The sequence below is a fragment of the Ochotona princeps genome, chromosome 5, assembly GCF_030435755.1.
Source record: "Ochotona princeps isolate mOchPri1 chromosome 5, mOchPri1.hap1, whole genome shotgun sequence".
Lineage (NCBI taxonomy): Eukaryota > Metazoa > Chordata > Mammalia > Lagomorpha > Ochotonidae > Ochotona > Ochotona princeps.
Genome location: NC_080836.1, coordinates 87,350,623 through 87,377,999, shown reverse-complemented (window position 1 = coordinate 87,377,999; position 27,377 = coordinate 87,350,623). Strand labels below are relative to the sequence as shown.

The 27,377-nt window shown below is 39.4% G+C and overlaps 1 protein-coding gene across 3 annotated transcripts in view; it reads right to left on the bottom strand.

Annotated features, from left to right (window-relative positions):
* Positions 1–27,377, bottom strand: part of SPAG16 (sperm associated antigen 16) — an 886,848-nt gene that overhangs the window by 211,455 nt on the left and 648,016 nt on the right. For all 3 annotated transcript variants that reach the window (XM_058664972.1, XM_058664970.1, XM_058664971.1), the window contains exon 15: positions 214–340. In XM_058664972.1, the coding sequence (XP_058520955.1) occupies positions 214–340 (127 nt within the window). The remainder of the gene's footprint in view (positions 1–213; positions 341–27,377) is intronic.

Below are 27,377 nucleotides of genomic sequence, written 5' to 3'. Positions count from 1 at the left end.
AAAAATGAAGGAATATAATTCTTTCACAACATAATAAAATACAACACAACATCATATTGACAGAAATTTACCTAAATAATTTCAAAAGAAAAAGTAACTGCAGAATGTATTAATGCAATACAATGTGTAAATGTTTTAATAGATTAATATATTAATAGCACTAAAGGTATTAATAGTATCTTTGTCACAAATATTAATCAGAAAGAATCCTACCTGATGGATCAAAGTTCACCTCATTGCCAGGACTTGGGCCAATGTCAATGGACACGATGGGTGAGAGCTTCCGGAAGTCCCATAGCTTCATAACCCCACAGGCATCACAGGATGCTATCAAATGACCCTTTATAATGCAAAACAATACAAAAAGAAATATACACACATTACACTTATATAAATGTGTATATATATGTATGCTAACCCACAAGATTTATAATTCCATCAAATCTGCAAGAACTCCTCTGACCTAAAAAATCATTGCATCATTGAAATAATTATAAAATAATTATAATTTTAATACATACTAAATTTTAGAAGATAAATTTTAGCAATACAGTTCATTATTTTTATTCTGTGAGAAGATATAATAAAACGTGCATCCTTATGCAATTTGCCCATACATTTGCCTGTCACATTTTATGAAAATGTTTGACTCATGAAAACGGTATACATGAACAAATAACAACAACAAAATGCATCTCATCAGAAAGGTTTAGCTTGCCATGATTATTTATTCCTCAGTGTAGAAAGGAAAAACACAGGCAGGTACACAAATGGACATAATATGAAGTTTTATCATACAAAAGGAACTTCTAAGATCAGGTAAAGCTCATCACAATGAAAGGTAGTGACTATTGCAGACCACAAGACAAACTTCTCAGTAGAAATACTTAGGCCTTGTTAATTCACAGTTGGTCAAGGAAGAAGATACCTGGACAAAGCCACAGTTTGGGTGCAACAGATTAAGCTGCCTGTAGGAATAGCATCATCCCATATCAGAGTGTTGATGAGACCTTCCCTGATCCATGTCATGTACAGCTTCCTGTTAATGAGCCAGAGAAGCCAGCAGAAGATTACACAAATACCTCGGTTCCTGTTATTCACACCAGAGACCAGTTGCAGTTCTGGGCTCCGAGCCCAGGCTACTGTGTCCATTTGGGAAGTAAACTAGCAAGGGGGAAGAGATATCTATCTATTCACCTTTCTGTCTCTGTCACTTTTCACACCAATCAATCGAACAGTCAATCTATCAAAATTCTTTTTAAAGATTTTTGGTGGAAAACAGCCTGAATGGTGGAGTCAAGTGTTACAGAGACAAGAGGGTGATTTTCCCAGGTTCATCAGATGAGATGTCAAAGTCTGTTTTACTTCTGATTGCTTTTTGGAAAATGTTCGCTGTGCATCCATCTCATGGTGGGAACTAGACATAAATTGATAACAAACAGTTTTTCTGCTCTCCTACAACTCATGACCTCTATTCATGGCTATCATTCTACCTGTGCCATTTAATCTATTCCTTCACAAACTGAGTACTGACCACTACAGAACCACCAGTAATCCTTACTAGTCAACACTGTTTCCAAATGATATATAGTGACTCTTCCAGTTCTGGCTCACTGTCAAGTCAAAAATCATCTTCATTTTCTCCCCTAAGTTTACCAAAATTGAAATGATTATAACTAATACTACACAATTCTCCTTGTTTGAGTAATTACACATTTTTCTCATTTAGTGCTTTCTATTAAAAAAAAAAGTACCTCTTGGGTCCAGCACATTGATTCAGTGGCTAAATCCTCACCTTGCACATGCTGCCAGCATCCCACATGGGTGCCGGTTCACTCCCTGTCTGCTCCAATTCCTATACAATCCCTGCTTTGGCCTGGGAAAGCAGTAGTCATAGTCAAAGATGGCCCAAAGCCTTGGGACTCTGCACCCACAGGGGAGAGCCGGAAGAAGCTCCTGGCTCCTGGCTTCAGTTAGCCTCAGGTCTGGTTTTTTGTTTGTTTGTTTGGTCATCTGGGGACAGAACCGGTGTAAATCTGGGCTTCTAATACGGCTCACCTCACCTTGGCATTCGTTAATGTGAAATAGCACAAATCTTAAAAAATGTAGTATATCTTATTTAAAAATTCAAATGAACTGTTCTTCACCTATGCAAACCAATAATATCACTTGTGCGTTAGCTTTCAAAATTCTATAACTATTATCATTGGCAAAGAAATACAACAGTTGTCCATAACAAATGAGATGCTTAATCTTTTTTTTTCATTTAAAAGGAACATGAAGAAATTGGAATGTGATCAAATATGAAACATGTACTGTAAGAATTATACAGAATCAGTGATTTCATTCCGAAAAAGGAAAGACAACTTCTCAGTTTTGGTAGGAAATATCAAAGTTAGAAATTAAAGCTATATATATGTATTTCCAAATATAAGGGTTTTCAAAACCTTTGATAAGTTACAAAAATCTCTTTTAAAAAAATCTGAGATCAGAGTAGATATGTCTTAATCAGGATTTATCTTTGAGGTACCTCTCACCAAAGCCACATACATGTACATGGCACAAAGTACATGATCATCATGTACTTCTTTTGCCTGGAGTCCGAGTTAAAGGCCATCTTAGCAGTACACTTTATATCACTGGATGTGAAATACAGTGAAAACAACATTTGCACAACCTCTTATTTGGTGAAAATGAACATTTAAATACATTTTTATATTTAAAGCAATTTTGTTTATTTGAAAGGTTGGAGGATACAAAACAAAAACTGTGAGAAACATCTTTTATTCACTTGCTCACACTCCAAATTTCTGCAACAGTCTGGGAAGTGTTAGGCCAAAATTAGGTGCTCAGAATTTAATCTGGGTCTCCCATGTGTATGTAAGGGCTAAGCACACAAGTCACCATTTGCAAATCTCCCAGGATGCACATTAGCAAGGAGGTGGCTCCAGTAGTAGAGCCAGGATTTGAACTCAAGTTCTTTAACACTGTAGTTAGTCATCCCAACCAGCATTTCAACTGCTTCACCAAATGTTTTTCTACCCATTCATAAAATGCTCTTGGTGGGACAGGTACTGTAGTAAATTTCCATTAATAAAAGGATACATACTAGTTTTTAATATCATTGAACAATTAGCCAGATTTTCTACTGTCTTTGGAATTTGCAATCTTGGCAAAGTATACATTGTTAAAATGATGTAACTATTAAGTTATCAAAATAAGTTTATGCTTATATTTGATAGCTTTAAGAGACATGGTAATGAAAAAATTACTTATTGATATTTCCAGTTAGCAGGTTTGGATCATAATAGAACTCAGCAAAATATGTTAAGCCAGTAGATCAACAATGTCTCTGTGGATACTACCATAAAGTTTTACTTGTCCAAATCCCTCCATAAAAAGCTTATTTATTTATTTCTTATCATGTCCTGTGATATATTTCATAAAAACCGAAGTTTATCCATCCCCTCCTCTCCTCCCTTATTTCCTCCTTCTACTATTTGTCCTCAAGTTATCGCAAAGAACAGTCACTCAGTTCATGGTAAAGCTTAACTTTCGGATATTAAAATACATCAGGACATGCTAAGAACATATATGCTTGGATGTAATATTAATTCTAATCCTGATGGTTATGAATCCTTCATGTAAAGTAAAGTGAGAGAGGAGACAGAATCCCAAAACCCGAACTTGAGGCTCTGTATTCTTCTTCTTCCCATGCAGGCAAAATGCAGAGTCATTTGCCAGCCTTTTTCCTGACAGCAAGCCGACTGCATTGCTGTTGATTGGCACACAAGTCCTACAGGTAGAAGACAGGTGGAACGGCCATTTTGAATAAGTGAAGGAACAGAGCTTTGATAGCATGTCTGAAAACAATCTGGCTGTGTATTAGCAGCAGTGTTGCTCCTGCGAAGAGGAGCTCACAGCTAGCATCGGCACAGATAGCTCACAGATAGGTTCCTTTTCAGATCTATAGCTACCTTTCTTCACACTGATTCTAACACCTGAAACATTTCCTACTGTGTCTTAGACTTTTGATCTCTGAATAAATAATCAAATGAATCAATACCAAGAGAGTAGAGAGTAATTAATGACTGCATGTGACTCTTTTTTTAAGAAAACATCATTTGGCATAAAATGGAGTTAACACAAATTTAGCAAAGTAGATAGAGTGGGAAGTTAAGATTCATAGTCATCACTCATAATTCCTTGTTAATCCTCTCTACCACCAACTTAAGGATGCTGTTAACAGAAAGATCATTGAGATCTGAAGTTTTTTCTAAGTTAAAGTATAGAAAAGTAAAATCAAACTAGCTTAATCTTGGCTGCTAAAAATACTTTGGGGAAAGATCTAGAAATATGTATGAAGGATCACAAAAGTATTTATATTTCAGAAACTTTTACAGTTTCTCTTTCTGAAATATATTACAGATGAAAGAAAAAGTTATGAGAAAAATATTGATTTGACACTATTGAGAAATAAGATATAAACAATTGAGAGTGTTTATATTAATCTGATATGGAAGCAATAAGCCTTGTGCTGTTGTAGATTCAGAAAACTACCAGAGGCACCTTTGTGCAAAATTGTTACCAGCCCCTACAGGGAAACAAGCAACTTACACTGCTGTTGATGAGGATAGAGGTTCCAAGCATATGTACATACTATAAACAATGAAATAAATGAACTGTTAATGAGGTCATTTGAGTTTAAGTGATTAAAGAACTATTTTCATAAACTAGTAATATTACTTAATATAACTGTATATTATGAACTTTGAAGGAGATCTAATAAATGTGGGTATATAAATTTAGGGCTAGGGTCTACTTTATAGGTAGATTAAGAAAACTCAAAAAGCTTTATAATTTTCTACAGGAAAGTCTTGCCTTTATAATGCAGAAAATACTGCAAGAAAAAAGGAAGATATCAATTTATTATGCAAAACACAGACCCAAGGTCATTGCAACAAAAGCTTATCCTGCTGAGTCAGGGAGGGAGTTTCTCAGTTCAACTGGTAAGTTTTTCTTTTCTGTAAACATCAACTTACAGAACATCAAACAAAATATATTTTAATTCTATGCTATTGCTTACTTTGTATAAATATTCTCCAAGAATGAAGAACAGGATGTATCTGGAAAGACTTCAGAAAGTTCATGGAAATGGAATAAAAGTTAAGTTTATATAAAAACTTGCATCTGCCATTAGCTTTTTCAAGAACTTCTGTAATGTTCTTTTCTCAAACAGTAATGCATAAAATTTAAATATCTGATAATATGTCCACTATGCATAAGAAAGCATTGTAAATTCTAAGTACAGATGTGCTACTTTAACTAGAAGTACATTTTCATATAAAAAAAATCATACATTGGGCCCGGCGGCATGGCCAAGCGGCTGAAGTCCTCGCCTTGAAAGCCCCGGGATCCCATATGGGCGCCGGTTCTAATCCTGGCAGCTCCACTTCCCATCCAGCTCCCTGCTTGTGGCCTGGGAAAGCAGTTGAGGACGGCCCAATGCATTGAGACACTGCATCCGCGTGGGAGACCCGGAGGAGGTTCCAGGTTCCCGGCTTTGGATCGGCGTGCACCGGCCATTGCGGCCCACTTGCAGAGTGAATCATCGGACAGAAGATCTTCTTCTCTGTCTCTCCTCCTCTGTGTATATCTGGCTGTAATAAAATGAATAAATCTATAAAAAAATCATACATAGATGTCCAATGATTGAAGAATGAGTAAATGATTTCATGGAATCAAAATGATTGATCCATTTAAAAAAGGGACTATGGGATCTATGCAAAACATAAAACATTATGTTTAACTATGGATACATTAACTAAAAATTATGTAATGCACATTTGTAAGACTGGATGGGAAAAAATGCATTATAAAAATGGATATGCTTTGTGCATGGATGGCAGCCTAATGGCTAAAGTCCTTGCCTTGCATGCTCTGGGAGCCCATGTGGGCACCGGTTTGTGTTCCAGCTGTTCCACTTCTCATCCAGCTCTCTGCTTGTGGTCTGGGAAAGCAGTTGAGGACAGCCCAAAGCCTTGGGAACCTGCACCCATGTGGGAAACCCAGAAAAAGCTCCCGGCTCTTGGCTTTGGATAAGCTCAGCTCCAGCCTTTTTGGCTGCTGCCGGAGTGAACCAGTGGATGGAAGAACTTTCCCTCTGTCTTTTCTTCTCTCTGTATATCTGCCTTTCCAATTAAAATAAATACATCTTTTTTTTTTAAAAAAAAGAGTATGCTTCATATTTCTGTAAATAACTAAAGAATAATTAAATTCCTCAACATTAAAACAAGTTTCATTTCCATTCCTACTCTTTTACTTCAGAAGATTTGAAAATATGTTGTGTTTATCTGTATTAGACTCAGAAAGAGAGGGCATTTACAGGTGGTTGCATAAAGAACTCCCAGGACATTTACATTCAGACCCTAGTTCTTCTGTTATACTGAAATTCCAGCACTCCCCAGTCTGCCACAAGATAATTAGTTGCTGTTTGAAAGATGGTTGAATGGAAGACTAAAACAAGAACACAGGTTAATCATTGTTGACTGCATGTGACTTAAAGGATTTGTATAAATATACAGGAACGTTAAACCTTACCTATTTTTTTAATAATTACAACCCTCAAAATCAAACATTTGCATTCTTGAGAGCTTGTTTGGAGATTCTAGCAGGGGAGCACAGCTACTCATATACCCTTGACCCAAGACTGGTCCTCCTCTAGTGGGAATGGTCGTCCTCTTGACTAAGTGTGCAGCTTTGGGAGGGACGCACATGGAGTAGTGAGGGAAGAAGGGGACACCCGCCTAGCCAGCCAGATCAGCTGAATCAAACTTGGCAATCAATCGGATGACAGATGTCACAGCCAGATCGCCCTCACATCCAAACATTTGCATTCTTAATGATTTATCTTAGACTAGACCCACAAACGTCATGGCAGATTTCTCCTGACTACAGGACAATCATTAATCTTATCTCCACCATACAACTACATACAGTTTAGAAGATTTTAAGACTTTATTGATGTTCTCTGGTCAGGATGGTCTTAAAATATAACCACAAACTGAGACAGTTTGTGTCTAATAACAATACCTAACTGCTACACATTTTTTAGGTTTTTAAGCACTAATACAGAAATATTACATAACCCTATAGAGGAACAAAAATTCCTATGTCATGGGCTATTGTCTTCATTTTGCAGAGGAAATAATTGAGGCAAAGATTGCATGGAGTCCACACAGTTTAAAGAACTGTCAAATTTGTGCCTATTGCCACTAAGCTGTCTCAAAGACTAAGCTGGGATACAAAATAATTTATGAAAGTGTAACATCTTTCTAAGGAAGATTTATTATTTAAAAAACTGACTTATAGAAAGAAGGAGAGACAGAAATTTCCATTTGCTGGCTCACTGTGCCTGGTTCTTCCCACCTGGGTGGATGGTTCCAAGGCCTCAAGACATCCTCTCTTACATTCCTAGGCCATGGGCATGGAGCTGGATTGGAAATGGAGCTGGATTGGACATGGAGCAGCTGGGACAAGAAATGGCACCCAGAGGGGATCCTGGCACTTGCATGTGAAGGATTAATGTGCTGTACCGTGGCTCCCACCCAGTCGGATGAAAGGAATCACAGGAGCTGTTCTCATAAAGGGAAAGAACAGAAACATAAAGTAGAGAGGCAGGATGGAGTTATGAGCCTTGGGATTCTGAGTCTGGAAGCAGAATGTGGTCATGCTAAGTGAACTTTACGTGTGGGAGACATAAGTCAACTTACTGGTAAAATCACTTCTAGTATAAGATTTTTAAAAATTATTTATTTGAAAAGCAGAGTGAAAGAGAAAGCTAAGCAGAGAGAAAGAGAAATCTCCAAGCAAATGATTTACTCTTCAAATAGCCTCCATGATTGGGTCATGGTCCAGCCCATACCTGGTAGTCCAGATCACCTTTCTGGGCTCCCACATGGGAAGCAGGATCACAGCACTAGGGTCTTCCTCCACCACATTAATAGGCACCTTAGAAGGAAGCAGCTGATCTGGAGGCAGAAGAACTGGGACTCCAACTAGGCACTCTGATATGGGATGTCAGTGTCACAGGTGGCAGTTTAACTTGCTGCATCACAAAACTGGCCTCCTGACACAGATCTGAAACTGTTGGCTCATGCTATGGTGTTTGTGAAACTACATACTTAAGAATTTGCGACAAAACCAGTACACATTATGGAATGCCAGGGCGTGGTTGCCTGTACTGGATATGAATGCAGCACCCAACCAGCACACGTGAGATCCAGGAAAGAAGGGAGGGGCAGAACTGGCGGGGGGATTAAGGGGCTGGTTCCCTCGCCGGACAGCTACTCACACCGGAGAGCGTGGGCTGGGATAGAGACAGACTAGACTATGCAAGGCTACAACACCTGTGCACTGCATGTGGACTAGATCAGGGAAAAGCCAGGCTGGGCTGATTATTCCTGCAGGTGCAAGCATAAATTAGAGTGGGTGAGGGATGTTTGGGCATAGCCGCAGAAGCTGGCACTGGGGACTAATTCTGTCAAGTCAAATCACAGAACCACCTAAAGAGTGCATAAACCGGGACAGAGAGACCTGGGAGGGAAAAAGTGGGTTCCCCCTTCTTGGGTCACTAGTCCCGTGGGAGGGCATGAAAACTAGGACGGGGGCTGGGATGGCTAGATAGAGAGGCACTCAACAACACCCGTGAGGGCTGGATGGTTGAGTTGGTTAGATAGAACTAAGCTTTAATACCCATTGACAAGTGCCAGAGCCAAATGGGATGTGGGACAGATTGGACTAGTCTGCTACACATACTGACAAACCAGGATAGGGGGCAGGCCTGGTGGGGGTTATTGTGGGTCGCCCCAACTAGGCTGCAGCTCCCACTGGTTTGTGTGAGGGCCGAGTACGTGCTGGGCAGAACCAGACTGGACTGCAACACCCATTGGTTCCAGTGCAACTCGGGACTGAAAACAGAACCAACCCAGCAATTGCAACCACCAGCCGATCGGGATGATGGACTGTGCCGGGCCCTGTGCTTGCCAGAACATACAAGAATCTAGTCTGGGAATACCTCAAAGTTTCTTTGGAGATCTCCCCAATCGAACTGCTGGACTCAGAACTCTAATCAAGAAAAGACAGAAGACAGAGCAGATCAATCATTCATCTCAGCTATATGTTGGCAGCGAAAAATGGGGCAAACGGAGACTTTATGATGGGCCATATCAATCAGTGGACGACCTCATCGAGCGAAACTGGCAGCGATTCATAGCTGGAGAACTATTAACACCACTCGAGCACATATCTCAGAGCATGCCCCACATCCGGGACTTGGGGTGGGCGGGAAACCGGGTGGGGTTTCTCCCTCAATATCCCCCTTTACCTCAGATACAAGATGGAAAAATATGGACATAATAGTATTACCCACTTCCATATCCCCCTGAACCTTTTTTTTTTTCTTTTTCTTTCTTTAACTGTAATTAACTATGTAAAGATTGTCAACAACAACACAATAAAATAGATTTAAAAAAAAAAAAAAGAATTTGTGGTTGATGCATAGATAGTTTCATGACCTGTATCTGAACTAAATAATTTGAACCTGCGGTTTCAATATTGCATGGTAGTTTTCCTGAACAATAAAAGAGAAACCTATCCTAGGCGATGCTGGTCAATTGGCATGGGTTTCCTGGGAAAGAGAAATACAGTGAGGCTTCTAAATCATCCATGGACTCAAAACAACTGTGACCAAATATATTCAGAAAAAAAAATCTTAACATGTACAAAGTTGATTTCTCTTTCATTTTATAAACTACACAATACAGTAAGTATTTACGTGCAATTCACATTGTACTTTGTGTTATAAGTAGTTTAGAAATGATTTCAAGTACACAGGGGGGTAGGGTATTCACAGGTTACAAATCCACAATATTTAAAGGGATCTATAGTCAGTAACGATAATTAACTATTGGACAACAGAACTGACTTGATAAATTAAAATTACCAAAGGCTGAACATTATTTTAACAGTATAAATTCCAAAGATTTTTAAAAGAGATAACATTCCTTAAAGAAAAAAAGAATGGAATAAAAATTGTAAATCACTTTGAGAGAGATGAAAAGAATTGAAATGTTAGTCACTGAAGGAAAAGTCTTTATACATTAAATGCACTCTAGATGAAGTTGAAAAGAGAGCTGTAAATTAGAAAATTACAATGTTGAAAACTCCAACTGGAGTGCAGATGTGGAAATAAAAAGATAAAAGCCAGTTAAAGAATTAAGATATCTGGGGTTGGAGATGGAGTGGAATGTCCTGATATTTCTCTAAGTAGTGTTACAAAAGATCATGCAAGCATAGGGGGGAAAAGCTGTATTTGAAGATGTAATTGCCAATGCTTTTCCAGAATTGACAAGAGGCATAAATTAAGAAGAAAAGGACACTTCAAGGATTAAACAATACATAAAAGTAAAACCACACCTAGACACATTCAATGAAAAATGTAGACTATCACTGATGAAGAAAAATGTACTGACAGGTAAAAAAAAAGAAAGAATATGTGAAAATTGCTTTTCCTTTTTGATATAATGTTTGAAAGAGAGACAGGGAAACATCTGCCAGTTCACTTTCCAAAAGCTATGGAAAACCAAATCCTAGAGTTTAGAAATCAATCCAGGTTTCCCACATAGTTGCAGAAACTAACCGAGGTACTTTGTCTGCCTCTAGAGTGCTTATTAACAGGACGCTTGAGCCAAAAGTAGACCTGAGCTCAAATACACTCTCACTTGATATACAAGCTCTAAGCAACATTGGAAATGCTGTCCCAAATGATTTCCTCTTTTACAGATGTATTTATTTATTATTTCATTTGAAAAGTAGATGGGGGTGAGACAAGGAAAAGGAGAGGGAAAAGGGCAAAAAGAGGAAAAAACATAGGTTATCAAAAAAATTAGAATAACAACATGATGACTCAATCAGTGTCTATTTTGCATGGGGGAAATAAAATTCAAGGTGAAATTGCATACTTAGGTTAGTACTGATTTGAGATGAATACGTTCTCAGGCAGAAATTTAAAATGTTAAAACCTACATGGTTTGGGATCAGAATTGTGATTCAGAGGGTTAAGCAACACCTCATTGTTTCTAAGTATCAATTCAGTCCTGGCCACTCCAGTACTGATTCAACCCATTTTTAATGTGCCTGGAAAGACCCTGCAAACCTGGATGGGATTCCTGGATACTGACTTTGGCATAGGTCAGCCACTGTTATTACTGTTATTTGTGGATTAAATCAAAGAATAGAAGACCTCTTTCTCCCTCTCTGTATATATATATATATAATTTTCTCTTTCAAATATAAACAAAGATCTGCTAGAAAAAAATCCACATATTTATTGAAAATTAATGATTTTTTTTTACCAAGAAAGGAGCAAAATTCTAAAGAAAACCTAAGTCAGAAGCTATAAAGACAAGCACAAATGTTGAACAATCAAAAATTTTTATGAAGATTGCCGATTGTAAAAGAATGTTCAATCTAAATACTAGCATCTAACCCAATTTACTCAATCCTTTTCTTTAAACAGAAACCAGTACTTCTCAAATACACATGTCAGCAGTGAGTGTGAACTGTAGAAGACTCCAATGCAGCTCCTCTTTCCTGGCTTCAGTCTGGCCCAGCCTCAACCACTGCAGGCAGTGGGGGGATGAACCAGTAGATGCTGGGTCACCCTCTTTCTCTGTACTTCTGCCTTCCAAGTAAACAAATAAATCTTTTTAAAAAAATGTGAAATGTATAATTAGTCTCAAAATAAATTTCATAAAATGACAAAATCAGAAATAGTATAAGGATCACATTGTATCATGAAAGTGCAGAAAATTTAGAAATGAGAACTAATACTAATATTTAAAACTTTTCAATGTTTAGGAGCTTAAAACCTGCACTATGGATGTTAGAGTTAGAACTAATCCAAATTAGGGAATTCATATTATAATTGTTCAATGAAGTGAAATCCATCGCTAAAGAAAATGTATGATTCCAGGTGGGTCCCAGGACAGGATGTCTCATGCCTGGGTCCCAGATGCCAGCCACCACATGCATGTGGTGAGCTGTCCCCGGGCCTGCCTGGGCTCCAGAGGCTGCTCCCTACAGGGTGAGTACACCCAGGGCCGAAGTCTCTGTGACTGGGCAGGTCCGGGCCCCACCCGCTGCCCTCAGTGGACAGTGAATGGGATTGGGGAGGGGCACAACCCTGGGCCTGGGGGTTTAAACTTCCAGCAGCCTCCTCGCTACTGGTGGGTACCAGGACGGGGTGTCTCATGCCTGGATCCCAGATGCCAACCACCGCATGCACATGCAGACCTGTCCCTGGGCGGCCACTGCACCATTTGGTGCCAGGCTCCACCTGTGGCTGCCCGGTCAGGACCTCTGGGGTTTTGGTTCTTTGAATCGCTGCTTAGGTAGCTCCAGGTTAAACCTACTATGCTTCTGGTATGTGAATCAATCCTAAAGATTCCCAATGACAGTAACTCTTCCATCGAAGAACTTGTAATCACTGAACAATGCTGACCACCAAACACCAGTCCATGCAAAAACTATGGCTTGGGGCTTGTCCAGCAGAATGATATCCTGTTACCTGACATGATGATGGATCAGGAGACCGGTCAGATTAGGCAGAGTCATTACATTAACTAGCACTCGAGAACCATATCTGGGGGTAGATTCTGTGGGGGATGTGTGGGCCAAACCCTGTGGAAATTCTAGCCCCACTGGTTAGCTCAAGAGTTGGGGTGGTAATGGACTAAGCTAGGTGTGACCAAGGAGCCTGACATCAATCACAGGTAAAGGAACCGACAACAGTCTGGACTGGTCAAGGCAGCAGCACCCAAATGTGCATCCTGAATAGGGTGTGGGGTAGGCCGGGCTGCAACTTTCACCAGCTCATACAAGGCTAAATGGAAGGTCAGACTTAGCTGGAACCTGGCCTAAAACCCAATGGCATGTATGAGAACTGGTTCTGGGAGTGGATTAAGTGGAGGAACTTGGGAAACTCCCCTGGCGAGTCATAGCTCCCACTGGTGAACATGTGGTCCAGACCTGGGGGTTGGATGAGCTGGGCATAGTAGCTCCAACAGCAGGCTAATGTGCCAATTGGTAATGGAACAGGGTGGACTGGGCAGGACCAAGCAAACCTTAGCGAAACTAAAGACCAGGATGGAGCAGAGGTCATGCTGAGCTAGGCTCTTGCACCTACTGGTCTGTGGGAGCCAGGAACGCTAAGCCACAGTGTCTAAGGCAGAGGTTGGGACAGGAGAGGGGCTGAGCCAAGCTGAGTCAGAGCAACCACTGGCATGCGCGTGATCTACGGCTGGGAACAGGCCCGGCTGGGGAGCTGGGGGACAACCCTAGCTGGGTTGAGGTTCCCACCAAGGGACACGTGGGCTAGAATGGGGCTGAGTTCTGACCAGGATATGGTTGCAGTCTCCCTTGGCACAAGTGTGGACTCGGATTGGATGCACCGAGCCGGGCCAGACTCCAACACCCTCTGCTGTCCTGGAGGACCAGGGTAGATGTGGGATGGACTAGGCAAGGTCTCAACCCCAACTGAGCCATGTGTGAGTTGTATGTGGGTAAGGACTACCCATGGCTAGGCTGAAACATCCAACAGCAAGGACCAATTTGGGTTGAAGGCCCGTCAGGAAAAGCCACTGTTCCTGCTAGGACAGGAGGTGAACTGAGTAGGGCTGGCTCATGGACCCCCTGGTGTGTGCAAAATCTGGCATTGGGAGAGGTTCTGATGGAGGAGCGTGAGCTGGGATGCGGCAGACCAGATTAAACAGGGCTACAACACCTGTGCACCTCATGTGGACCAGATCAGGGAAAAAACAGGCTGGGCTGAATATTCCTACTGGTGCAATCTGCAATTAGAGTGGGTGAGGCTTGTTGGGGATTAGCCACAGCATCAGACAGCAGAAGCTGACACTGGGGTCTAATTCTGTCAAGTCAAACACCACAGAACCACCTGGAGAGTGCATAATCCGGGAGTGGGAGAGGCCTGGTAGGGAAATAGTGGGCTCCTCCCTCTTGGGTACCACTCCCACAGGAGGGCATGAAAACTAGTTCAGGGACTGGGGTGGCTAGACAGACAGTCAACAGCATCTGTGTGGGCTGCATAGTGGTGCTGGTTAGATGGAACTAAGCTTTAATACCCATTGACATGTATGAGAGCCAAATGGGGTATGGGACAGACTGGACTAGTCTGCTACACATACTGGCAAACCAGGGTAGGGGGTGGGCATGGTGGGGGTTATTTTGGGTCACTCCAACTAGGCTGCAGCTCCCACTGGTTGATGTGAGGGCTGAGTATGTGCTGGGCAGAACCAGGCTGAACTCAACACACACTGGTTCCAGTGGAAGTCAGGACTGAAAACAGAACCAACCCAGCAATTGCAACAGCCAGCTGATCAGGGTGATGGACTGTGCCGGGCCCTGTATTTGCTAGTACATACAAGAAACTGGTCTGAGAACACCTCAGACAAAGTTTCTTTGGAGATCTCCCCAATCGAAATGCTGGACTCAGAACCCTAACCTGGAAAAGACAGAAGACAGAACAGGTCAATCAACCACCTCAGCTATATGTTGGCAGCGAAAGGCTGGGCAAATGGAGACTCTATGATGGTCTATGTCAATTAGTGGATTCTTCACAGACCTCATAATGCTTGGAGTGGTGAGAGTGGCAGCAAATCATAACTGTTGAACCATCAAAACCACTTCAGCAAAAACCTCGGAGCATGCCCTACATCCAGGACCTGGGGTGGGTGGGAAACTGGGTGGGGTTTCTCCCTCAATATCCCCCTTTATCTCAGATGCATGAAGGAAACAATATGGAACTAATAGTCTTACTCACTTTCCTATAACCCTTGAACCTTTTTACCCTAATTAACTATGTAAAGATTGTCAAAAATATAATAAAAAAAGCAAAAAAAGAAAACGTATGATTCCATTTTCATTTTGAAAAGTTTAAAATATTTACTTGAAGATGTTAATTTTATAGAAGAAATCTAAAAGATGAAATACAATTAAAATAATTGAAATGATAGAAAATTAATAGCTCATAGTTAAAATGTTAGAAGTTTAATGCAGAAATTATTTAATTTTATAAAATATTTCTTTATTTGATAGAGTTGGAGAGAGTGAAAGAGAGAGAAAAAGGGAAGATCTTCCTTCTGCAGGTTCGCTCTCCCAATGGCCACAATGGCCAGGGCTGAACCAGGTTGAAACTAGCAGTCATCAGGATTTCCCAACTATTGGTACAGAGAACCAAACACTTGGGCCATCCTCCTTTGCTTTTCACAGGCTGTTAGCTAGATTGGGAAGTGCAGCAGCGGATACATGGACTGGCACTCATATGGCATGCTGGCATTTTAGGTCATAATACTGTCCCAGAGAAAGAAATTTTAACAAAGCTGTTAAAATTATGAAGAGGTGGAGTGATAGAGAGAGAGATTCCATGTGCTGCTTCGCTCCTTAAATGCCAGCAACAGCCAGGGAATGGATAGGCCAGGACAAAACCTGTGATCTAGGAACTCTGAGTCTCCTATGTAAGTGACACTAACCCAAACATTCAGCCCATCGCATGCTGCCTACCACCTTCAGGAAAAGGCGGGTGTGCAACATGGAGTAGACAGGACTTGAACCAGGAATTGAAATACAGGCTGTGGAAAGCTCAAATGCTATATTAGCCCGCCACAGTATATGTTTAAATAGCCAATAATGGGCAAATATTTGTCACATAGATGTTCCTCAAACTCTTATAAAATGAGTAGAAACATAAGAAACTAATTATTGACAATTATACACACGTGCATATATACGCACATAACCATAACATAATTATTTAACTACACTAATATTTTAACTATTGTAGCAAATTTCCAAAGACTACCAATGACATGGTTGACATACATATGTGATTCAAGAAAAGATGCAGCAAACAGAATTTAAACCAGAAATGGTTACTTTCTGGGATGAACACAATTCATTCTGATTTTTATTTATATTTTTTCAGATAAAAATTAAGATTTCATGGCATTAGCATACATTGATTTTCACAAACAAAAGCAGAAAAAAATCTAGGTAAATAATGTAATTAAACATTGTGCACAATAACTGTCTAATTTTCATCTCCCCAGATGTGTCTAGGTACCATGGGCAGGACAGAGGGGTCATCAAGCAAACAACACAAAGATTCAGCCCTAGAAGCATCAGTTGCTCTCAATATGTGAAGGTAATGACCTGCAACTTGGTATTAAGGTATAACTATAACAAAATGTTTAGGCTCATTAGGAGGAAAATTAGTATTTCAAACATTTTTAGTACTGATGCATTAGCATGTCTCCTAGGACAGGTCTGTGCAGCATTAAGCAATAGCTCATTACACCATTTCCTAAGCATCCTAATGACACAAACAAGGCAGAGAAATTATGGAATTAGATTGGAAAAGAAGGTACAATTTGGGAATGGTTAAGGAGTTCAAGACAAAAAGAGGGAATATGAAAGATTGGAAACAGAGATACAGGTGTTTTCTTGTTTTGTGTTTTTTTGTTTGTTTTTGTATAGACTTCTTCCCTATACTCTTAGTGATCCTTCAGGCAGTAATAAGCATTGTATTCACAAATCATCCACAGTGGAAATGAAGGCTGGAAATTTCAAAAATATTTAACATGTGAAGTATATGACATACCACTGTACAGTTATGTCAATCTCACTCAGACTGATGTATATGCACTGTTTCATTTAATCCTTCATCTTTTATCTCTATCGTAGGTATTTATGTCATCCCAATTTAAAAACAAGAAAAGGAAGACTTAAAACGTCATACAATTAGCACAAAGCTCATTTACTCAGTATACTATAAATCTAGGATTCAAGTATGTATCAATTAATTTGGATGTTTTAGCAGATGGAAACCCACTTAAGTTGTCTGAAGAGCATATTCTCTTAAGATGGAATATACCAAAACAGCTAATAAAATCTGAAGAGATTTTCCACAAGCATGAAACACAGAACACAACACAGAAGATCTTCCGTCTGATGATTCACTCCCCAAGTGAGCGCAACAGCCGGCACTGCACCAAGCTGAAGCCGGGAACCTGGAACCTCTTCTGGGTCTCCCACGCAGGTGCAGTGTCCCAAAGCCTTGGGCCGTCCTCGACGGCTGTCCCACACCACAAGCTGGATGGAAAGTGAAGCTGCTGGGATTAGAACCGGCGCCCATATGGGATCCTGGCACGTTCAAGGAGAGGACTTTAGCCACTAGGCCATGGCGCCAGGCCCTAGTCACTCTTTCAAATAAACAAATAAATAAATAATTTTATGTGAAAAAGAAATAGATGGAGGCAATTAACACATAAAAGAAAAAATACTTTCCTTAGCTGTTTTATGCACCCTAAAAGAAGGGAAATGGATATAAGTCTTTAATAAATTTATTATAGATTAATAGAGAAAGAAGGGCAATCCGCCAATTACCCACAAGAAGTGGGTCATGGATTATTTAGCATACAAATTGAACACGTAACACATGACTGTAGGACTTAAGGAGGTTTCTTCTATGATTATTACCCTAGAATACATTCATCAGCTGAATGCAATTTTCTGGAAAAGAACATTTCAGATACATTAAAATTATGAAAACATTATGAAAAGACAGCAGGAGGGAATCATTTGTACACAAAATAGTACAATGTCAGAGTATAAAAGCAGAAATTAACATATTACTCCACGAATAAATGTGAATTTATGAAGTTAAAACTGTGTAAAATTTTGAGTTTTTAGAGCTCAGGTTGAAGAATGTGAATTTTACTTATATAGAAAATCTGTATAACTTCTTGAACATAAATATTGATATGGTAAAAGAAATAGTGAATACTACTAGCCTTAACAAGTTAAACAGGTATTATAAAATATGAAATTCTGTCTCTGATACTGAAAAACATGTGAACATTGCTGTCTTACTGTACTCTAGTTTGTTAAAACTAAGAGGTTGGCCAAAATCAGAAAAAAAAATCTCAAAACCTAAAAAATTCATTACTTCATTAATCAAATACTTATTGAGCCTTGAGTATTGTTTAAGTGGTAGATTTTTCAAGATATATTTACGCATTTGAAAGCCAGAATGAGAGAGAAGGGAGGAGAGGGTTCTGAGAGAAGGGAGAGGAGCGAGTGAGCCAAGTCTGGTGTGGCTGGAGCCAAGATTGAGAAGCTCTAACCAGATCTATCATGAGGTAGAAGGGGCCCTAGTACCAGGACCGTCTGCCAGTGCTTTCCTAGGCACAGCAGAAGGAAGATGGATCAGAAGCAGGACAGCCAAGACTCAGAATAGCACTGCAATATGGGATACCAGAATCCCGGGGAGTGGATTCATTACTGTGCCACAATACAGGTTCCTTAACTGGTGGAAAGTCAGGAATTAAAAAATTAGGTCCAAGTCTCAGGAAGCTTGTGGTCATCAAGAAATAACCTATAAAGCAATAAAAAGAGTGATAGAGTCCTGTCTATATGTAGCTAAGAAATGCACGGAAGAGGGTCTGGCACAGTAGCCTAATGGCTAAAATCCTCATCTCGCACCCACCAGGATCCCAGTTCTGTCCTGGCCACCCTGCTTCTCATCCAGCTCCGTGCTTGAGGCCTGGGAAAGCAGTCAAGGATTGAGACCCTGCACCTGCAAAGGAAACCTAGAAGAAGTTCCTGGCACCTAAGTTTGGATAGGCTCAGCTCCGGCCACTGAGGCCACTTGAATAAATCTTTAAAAAAAGAAATGCATGCAGAAAGTGTGGAATGCTAACAGTTGTGCATAGGGTCTTACTCAGTACAAGCACTTGGGGTTAGGAGCCAAGGACGTGTGGGAGCGAGCTGGGGAGAGGGAGGGGACAGATCAAAGGCCCTGAGGCAGAAGCTCAGGAAGTTAGCGGATTCATGTAATGAGACTTCAAAGTCCTCGATTCTTCACAAAATCAGGAAAACACAAGTCAAAGTCCAAAACTGGCGCATTCATTCTATTCAAAAGGCTCTGTCTCTGGAAACTGAAAGTCACCACTAAGTCTACACTGATGGCAGCAGAGAGATTCCCCTTTCCAAGGAGAACAGGCACTCTGTGACTCCTAAATATTCATCTCCAATTTACACCTCTACTGAACTCCAGAGATTTATTTCCAACAAGCCACAGAGTATCTCCATTTGGACGTTCCAGAAATAACCTCAAAGTCAGTGTGTTCAAAGCCAAATTGATAATGTTCTTTAAACTTGTTCCCTCTGCTGTATCTGACTTTTCAACAAAAGACATCACATTCCAGTGCAATTTGTTACCGCGTTCTCCAACCCTCTGCAGTTATGGTCTTTGCTTCCTCTCCAAAATCGCTTAGTTCAGGCCCTCATTGTCTCATGTGAGGTCATGTGACCAGAATTCCCGTCTTCAGTCCTAGTCCTAGGTTATCTCACAGCAAGGATACTTTTTCCATTCCAAGGTCATTCTGTAACGTCTAGAGTCATCTTAGTACTGGATCCCTGCCTAGTCAGCCACTGGATTCAGCTGGCTGAGACGCATCTCAACAATGCCAGGGACAGCTCCCATCCCTCAGCCTCAACATGTAATTGCTAGTGCATAAAATCAGTGTTACCATAGTTGGTAAGTCCTGCACTACACTAATGGCAAAGCATTTTTCCACTCTAAAGCGTAAATGTAAGTACCTTCTTGATGGCCTCCTTTTTACCTATTGTTTCTCAAAACTTCCCCCCAAAATGTTCCTGCTTCCTATTTCTCACATACATCCCAAGCTCAAGCTCTTCCCACTGACCAGGTGCTTATTCTGTGCTTCTCTCTCTGGTAAATACATAAAATACCCCAAGCCTCATTCAAATCCAAACTCTTCTGAAGTCTTCCAAGACATATTATATACTCCAGTTCTGGCTCCCACAGAATAGAACCACAAAATTTACCTTGGCTTAATTTTCTCTTGTAAAGGTTCATCCTACTTATTTGAAAGAGTTAGGTAGATATAGAGAAAGAAAGAGAGAAAAAAAATGAGAGATTTTATTCACCTACTAATTCATTCCCCACTACTATAGCTTGGGCTGGGCCAAGCCAAAACCGAGAGTCAGTAGCTCTATCTGTGCCTTCCACATGGGTCCAGGGCTGCTAGCATTTGGTCATCTTCTGAAGCCTTCCCAGGAACGTTAGCAGGGAGCTGGATCAGAAATAGAGCAGCTGGGACTCAACCTGGCTCTGATGGGATGCTGACATCACAGGCAGTGACTTAACCAGCTGTATCCCAATTCCAGCCCCAGTTTTAATTTTCTGTGTGTCTTTCCTTCTTTGACCCACATTAATAAATGCGGCTGTTGAACAGTTCAAAATAATCACCATTTTAATGTTAATTTTGTCCCTTCCAGAATGGCAAGCATTAAGAAAATTGTTTCTCCACATTGTTTCATAGGCTAAGAATTTATTTCTTCAGCTCTAGAATTCCCTTATATGAAAGTATAGCAGTTTATCCATTCATATAACAAAACATGCCTTGGCTGCTTCCAAGTTTTGCTGTTTTTGAACAAACTTTCCATAAATGAGTATATGTGAAATTTTGTGTGGAGATAAACCTTTCCCACTGTGTCAGTTGGCTATCATTGGCACTTACGATCTGTTATCTCATACAAATAACTACCTAATTTGTGTATAGATTGGGACCCTTTAATTACATTCTAGTTTCCTGCGAAAAGGGGGAGAAAACTTAAATCCTTTACTTACTTGAATGTCTCACAACACATAACAGTTTTCAGCTCAGATTACAAATGCTAAATGAATGAAAGGACAGTTCTAGTAGAAACGGGGATTGATTGAACAAATCTGCTTGCTAAATGTAGTGCAAAAATGTGTGGACTTCTGAAGGTAGAGAGGAGAGGGTTTAATAAATCACTACAAATTTCCACTCTAAGGACAGTCTTTGAAACCAACATCTTATTCAAGGAGAAATGGAAATTTCTTACATGGCTTATGAAATTAATGCATTCTGCCTTTGGCAATGAGCCTCTCCTAAAAGCACTGAAGACGAATTTCCTGACTCATGTGTGAGTTTACTTCATTTTGAGTGTCATTATTGGCATGATTTCAGATATCCATGTGTGAGCTTTCTGCCTTGAGGGCCTTGGTGTTTTCCTCAGATGTGACCTGTCAGGTTGCAACAATCTTTGATGATATATTTACATGGTAACCCACTGTAATATCATATGAGGGCTGTAGGATTTCTGGAATATGGAAGATAAAGCAAAATGACAGAGTAAAAATTAAAGCTAGGTTTTCAATATAAAAGAGAGAGCAGTGTTAAATTTTTACAGTTTGGCATCACTCTGCATGTCACAGGAATGAGTTCAGTCTTGTTACTGGATTTGCAAGTGAGTTCTGAGTCACAATGAATCCTTCAAATTTCACAAAGCCTAGACATTGAAAATGCATTTTATTTCCCCATAAAGGCTTTCAAGGAACGCATTTATATTTATAGTTTTTCTCAAAGTTTAAACGAATGATAGGTGATTATATTAATATATTTTGAAGGGGAATTCAAAGGTTCAACCAAAGCCTGCTACAGGTTAGACAAGAAGTGACTTGAGAAGTGATGCATTTGTCTAAGCCTTCATGTCAAATTCACAGCCTAAAAATTCAGACTTCCTACAAACACACTGCCAATCTTTAACTTTTATAGGTGGGAGGGCTAACTATGAGTTTGAAAAAGGTCTATAATCACGTATTTTCTGGTAAAAATCTGTTGCCATCCCAAAATAGATGCTACAAGATTTCCATTGCCAGTTGCAATGGAAGAGCAGGGACCTGCCTGATCCTGAAGAACTGGACAGGATATGAAAGAAATGACTTACAAAACCCATGCTATCCATGAGGAGCGAAAAGGCAGTCCTGAGAACTGAGCGTCTGCTGCAGCGAGCCACAGATGATCACTGCGTCATGTTGCCTTGACAATCTAACCCACAGCAGAGGTAGAAGGAGTGCAGATAGAGCGCAGAAGACTTTCTAAATCAAGGCAAGCTGAGAGCTTAGAAATCAGGAGAGTTCAACTTTGCAGTGTTGAGTACAAGAGACACAAGTATTGCACTAAGAGCAAGCTGTGAAAACTCCCCAAATATGCAGACAAACATGGATTGGTACATGCATTGGATAAAATTGCCTGGAAAACTGGAAAAAGCCATCTGAAATGATTAAAGGGAACAAGCAAGAGTGTTTAAAAGGGCTGGGGAGCCTGCCTTGTCCAGCAGCCAGACTGAAGAATGACCGTGTAAATGAAAACAATCAAGTACAGCTTTACTGTAGGGAAATACTTAATCCTATCTTGTACACTACTCTAGTTCTATCTACTCAGCAAACCTCAAAAACACGTTGAAGAAATTTAATTTCTAAGTAAGTTAGCAATATTCCAGATAAAGCTCATCAATATTCATAGTAATGCAAAAATAGCTGCCATCCAACAGGATTAACTTGATGAATTTATGAGGTGCTGGGTAATATCTCCATTTTATATACGAGAACATTGAGGTTATTTCTCTCTTTTAGAAAAGGTTTATTTATTTTCATTGCAAGGTCAGATATACAGAGAGGAGGAGAGACAGAGAGGAAGATCTTCCGTCTGATGATTCACTCCCCAAGTGGACGCAATGGCCAGTGCTCCACCGATTCAAAGCCAGGATCCATGAACTTCCTCCAGGGTTCCACGCGGGTGTAGGATCCCAAGAATTTTGCCCGTCCTTGACTGCTTTCTCAGGCCACAAGCAGGGAGCTGGATGGGAAGTGAAGCTGCCGGGATTAGAACCGGCACCCATATGGGATCCTGGCACGCTCAAGGCAAGGACTTTAGCCACTAGGCTATGGCGCTGGGCCCCATTGAGTTTATTTCTAATTCATACCTCTCGTAAGTGGTAGCTGGGAATCTCAAAATCTCACTGATGTTAAATCGATTAATAAGTGAGAAGAAATTCAGAGATACATTCTTATATAGTTTAGGTGGAAAGTTTTATTCTTTTTTTAAAAGGCTGAATTTAGTTCATCTTATGACTTGACTTCAGCACAGGACCTGGGAACCAGGTATGGAATGACAGGGAGATGAGACTCAGAGTGAACATAACCAGAAAAGCCTGGAGAGACTTTGAGTTTTGTACTTTTTCTCCATTTTCTCCATTCAACTAAGAATGTGAGATTGAACTAAAACATGCTAATAGCTCTTGCACCTAATATTAAACGTAACATGAATACAATTAAGGTGCATCATATATATATATAAAATGAATTATATTTTAAAAAAATATTTAAAACTTGATGTATTTTTTTTGCCTCTCTTCAGGAACATGTGTATTTTAAACAACTGTCTTTAAATAAAGCATATTTTCCATATTTGCTTATATTTGAACGAAACTTGCACTGATAATACATTAATACTGATAATTTATTTACATTTGAGTGAAAACCTGCACTAACAGCTTTCAAGATTAACTATTATACCTTTATTTTTAATCTACGTGTTCAGACAGGGGGCATTGTGATCATTAGTTGAGCTCTCTGTATCCATTTTGGCTCTGTATTTATGACATACTCATCATTCTAATTTTATTTCCAGGGAAGGCTTTCTTAAAAATAAGTTCTTTCTCATGTATTGCTTAATTACATTTGTAATTCTGATCTTTTAAAATATATCAATAAATGAGTGTATTAAATAAAGATTAAACGCACATAATTTAAACAATCAAATGTCATTTCCAAAGTGTTTTTATAAGAGATTATTTATTCATTAAGTATTGACTAGACAAGTCTGGCCCGTGTGAATGGCCAACTGCCAAATGGAACAATATGGACATGGGTAAGACATGGGTCTACACTTTAATAAGCTGTGCAATCATTTTGAAAAAGTTATTAGGAAATTTTGTAAACAAACTTAAAAGTGTTTTCCTGTAACTTTTCACTTTAGGAGGATTTGTAGATAGTAACAAACTCAATATGGGTGAGTCTTCCATTCTATTCAAAAACATGCAGGTGCCTTCCTCCCAAACATTAGCCCTGGCTACACCAATATTCTTTATATTTCAACCTGTGAGTCAGCTTGCTTTCACTCTATTCTTTGCATTTATCAAAAGAAGAAATGCATCTCACCTTTAGGGGCTGAAATAAATGGCTTGTGATAGTGTTGCAGCAGGTTTTGCATACATTTATGTAAGACTTCCGAAGATCACTGGGCCCCCTGAAGAGTAAACGCTAGCCATGGTTGATGCTGCACTTGAAGTAGTGCAACTTTCAGGACACTTTAAAGATGCAAGTACTTAAATTCATTAATCTGCTGTGCTTTATGAAGCAAAGAAGTCAGCTCTTTTCTCTTCGTAGTAAGGAAAGAGGGAGGACGGGGAATGGAAACCAGACGCGCTTCTGCTGCAGTGACCAGAAGTCAAAGGGGAATTTGCGATCTTGGATGCTCACATCAGCAGTTGACTTCCCTGCAATCTGCAATCCCAGTCACACCATTTCTTCCCTTCTTGAAAAAAAAATTTTAATGTAACTAATTCAGTTCCAAAGTGTTTACATGGACTGTACAATGTCAAATCTCCAGTGATTTAAAAATAATTTCCCAAGTGCTTGGATACAGCTTCTTTTTCTTAAATATGTAGTTTTTGACTTCATACAGAAATGAAATGACTCATCCAGCCAACAGGGGAACAAAGTGTTAATTCAAGCTCTTAGTACAGTGTCCTTTGGGTGGTTGGTCAATGCAGAAAACATTACATGTAGGGTGACACAAATTCTGTTAGGTTTATTTTATTTATGGTAACAGTAAGTAACCTAATATGTTACTCTATTTGGCAAAAGTCTCTTTCAAAGTGGCCAATTATCATTGATTAATATACCATTCACTGCAATAAGGTTGCTGGAGTAACCTGCAATCAATCTACTTTTTTAATATGGACATAATCACAGCCACCATAAAGTCAGTGTAGTTCCACCATAAACTCAAAGAATGTCATTTACAAATAAGGTTTGTGTCATCATACTGTTTATATCACTAACGTTCATGTTTATAGACATCAGCCAATATCTACCTGCTGCTATGCTGTAGTGGATTGGATAAAATGCACTCAAAACTACAGTTGTATTTATAAGAACAGATTAGACCTTAAAACTACAAAAATCTTTTCAACTAAAATTCACAGTATTTCTAAGAACTATGCTTTCCTAAGCTGAGCTTCCTTATACCACCTCCAGGTTTTTTGAAATTCTCCATTTCTTTTCCCTGATAGTGGCATAAGCACCTTGAATTGATGATATACAACTGTATTCATGGAAGACTCTTTGGAGAAAGCAAAGTTACAATCTCATAAAGGAAAAAGAAGTCTTTTTTTTTTTTTAACCATTATAGGTTCACAAAACATAAGGAAGCAATCCATAATTTAATAGCTTGGTTTCTTCCACAAATTCATACTGATGAGGCAGAAAGAAGCTAGAACAAAGGTCGTGTAGGTCATGGAGAGTCAGGCCTGCTCCCAGGTCATGCAAAAGGGGTCCTGGTCTGAGCTTCACAAAGCCACAGGCCTGTTCATGGGTAATCAAGATTAGAACTACAAAGAACTGTAATGGCTCAGGAAATTTCAGGAATACTAACAACTCAATCCTAACCGTTTATATGTATTCACTTCTGTACTCCCCACCAGTTTGCTCCTGCTCTCACAAAAACAAAAACAAAAACAAAAACAAAAACAAAAACAAAAAAAAAAACATGCAGGAGACAAAAGACAATTGGGGCTTAACTGGGATGCCCTGTGGAGAAACAAAGGTTCTTTCTTTCCCATTAGAGGCTATCAGTTTCTCGGTGGTTTTTCCCATAATTTCAGTATGGATGCTGAAAGACAACTGCCTGAAAAGAAATACTGCAATCTTTGGGTGTCATCCAAAGGAAACACAGGTTATCTTAAGGTGCTTTGTGGTCCTAGAACAGCTATTTAAGTTAGAAACACAAATCCTTCTTGTTAATTACCACTCCACTAGCCAGTCAGGGAATATTTGCCAATTATTCTTTTAAAAAGGGATGAAATCGTGAATAAATAAGAAAAAACACAGCAAGTCACTGACTTCGGAGTTCTGAATGTGATGTAAACATTGTCATTAAATCAGAAAGACTATTGAGAGTTTTGATATAGTGATGGAAATGGGGAGGGATGGGGAGGGATAAAATATGGTGGTGACTGACATGCGAAAACTCCCAAATCATTGCAAAAGCTACCTGAAGAAATTCCAGTTCAACCTGCTGGGAGAGGTAACCTTTGAGACATTTTTTTTCCAGCAGGGTCACTCTGGGTATGCAAATTAAATCTCTTCTGGAGGAAGGGCAAACTCTCCTGCTCTGCTTATAGTTTTGCATGTTAACTAGCAGACACTTAGTGAAATATGCATTAACAGGGTCACATTCACCTGAGAACACACAATTAAGTGGGGGAAAATTACATTAAAGAGGATAATCAAGTTTTCCTGTAATTAAGCTTATGAGTAAATGGGTGTGATCATTTTTCTTTCTCTAATTATGTGATTCAGAGACTATGTATGATGCATTAGACATTATGCCTATATTTAAAACAAGTTATTAAAGTATCATGCTATTTATCATACATGTAGCTTTTCACAGCTTTTATATTACACACAAGTTTCCCGACTAGAGTTGGTCACAATGAGAGAGAAATGTATATTTTACATTCGTATTTTCATGTTATTTAGAACATTGTTTTAAAAATTGGGTCACTTGCTTAAATGTGGTTTCACTAATTCAGAAGATAATTTGCCTACATGACCAAATACCCTGAGCACTGACATTATTTTTTATATAAATGATTAAAGATATTTTATGCTACTTTTGACAGCTATCTGCTCCAAACAATCAAAAAGGTCTGTCAAATGCATTAAGAGTTTTCATAAGATTTAAAATTAATGATACAAAGTAAACTTCTTTCTGCCACAACTAAATTCTCCTAAAAATATTATTTGAAATATTTCTTATGGCTATGGATTTTAATGACTTTCTGATATTTCCTAATCAATGAATATTTATTGATTAGCTTCTGTTCCAAGAATCAAGACAAAAGTTTTGGGCTGAAATTTTAAAAAAGGCAAGGGATTTTCACACACAAGAGTCATTTACAGGTGACATAGCCAGGGCATTTTCACAGAAATGAACATTATGGGAACCATATGTAATGCCTATTTTACATTATCTTCAACTATACTGCATTCAACTAATAAAAATAATAACAACCTTGCTTGCTAACCAGGTTATTTATTAGCTTCAACATGTTGCTTCTGC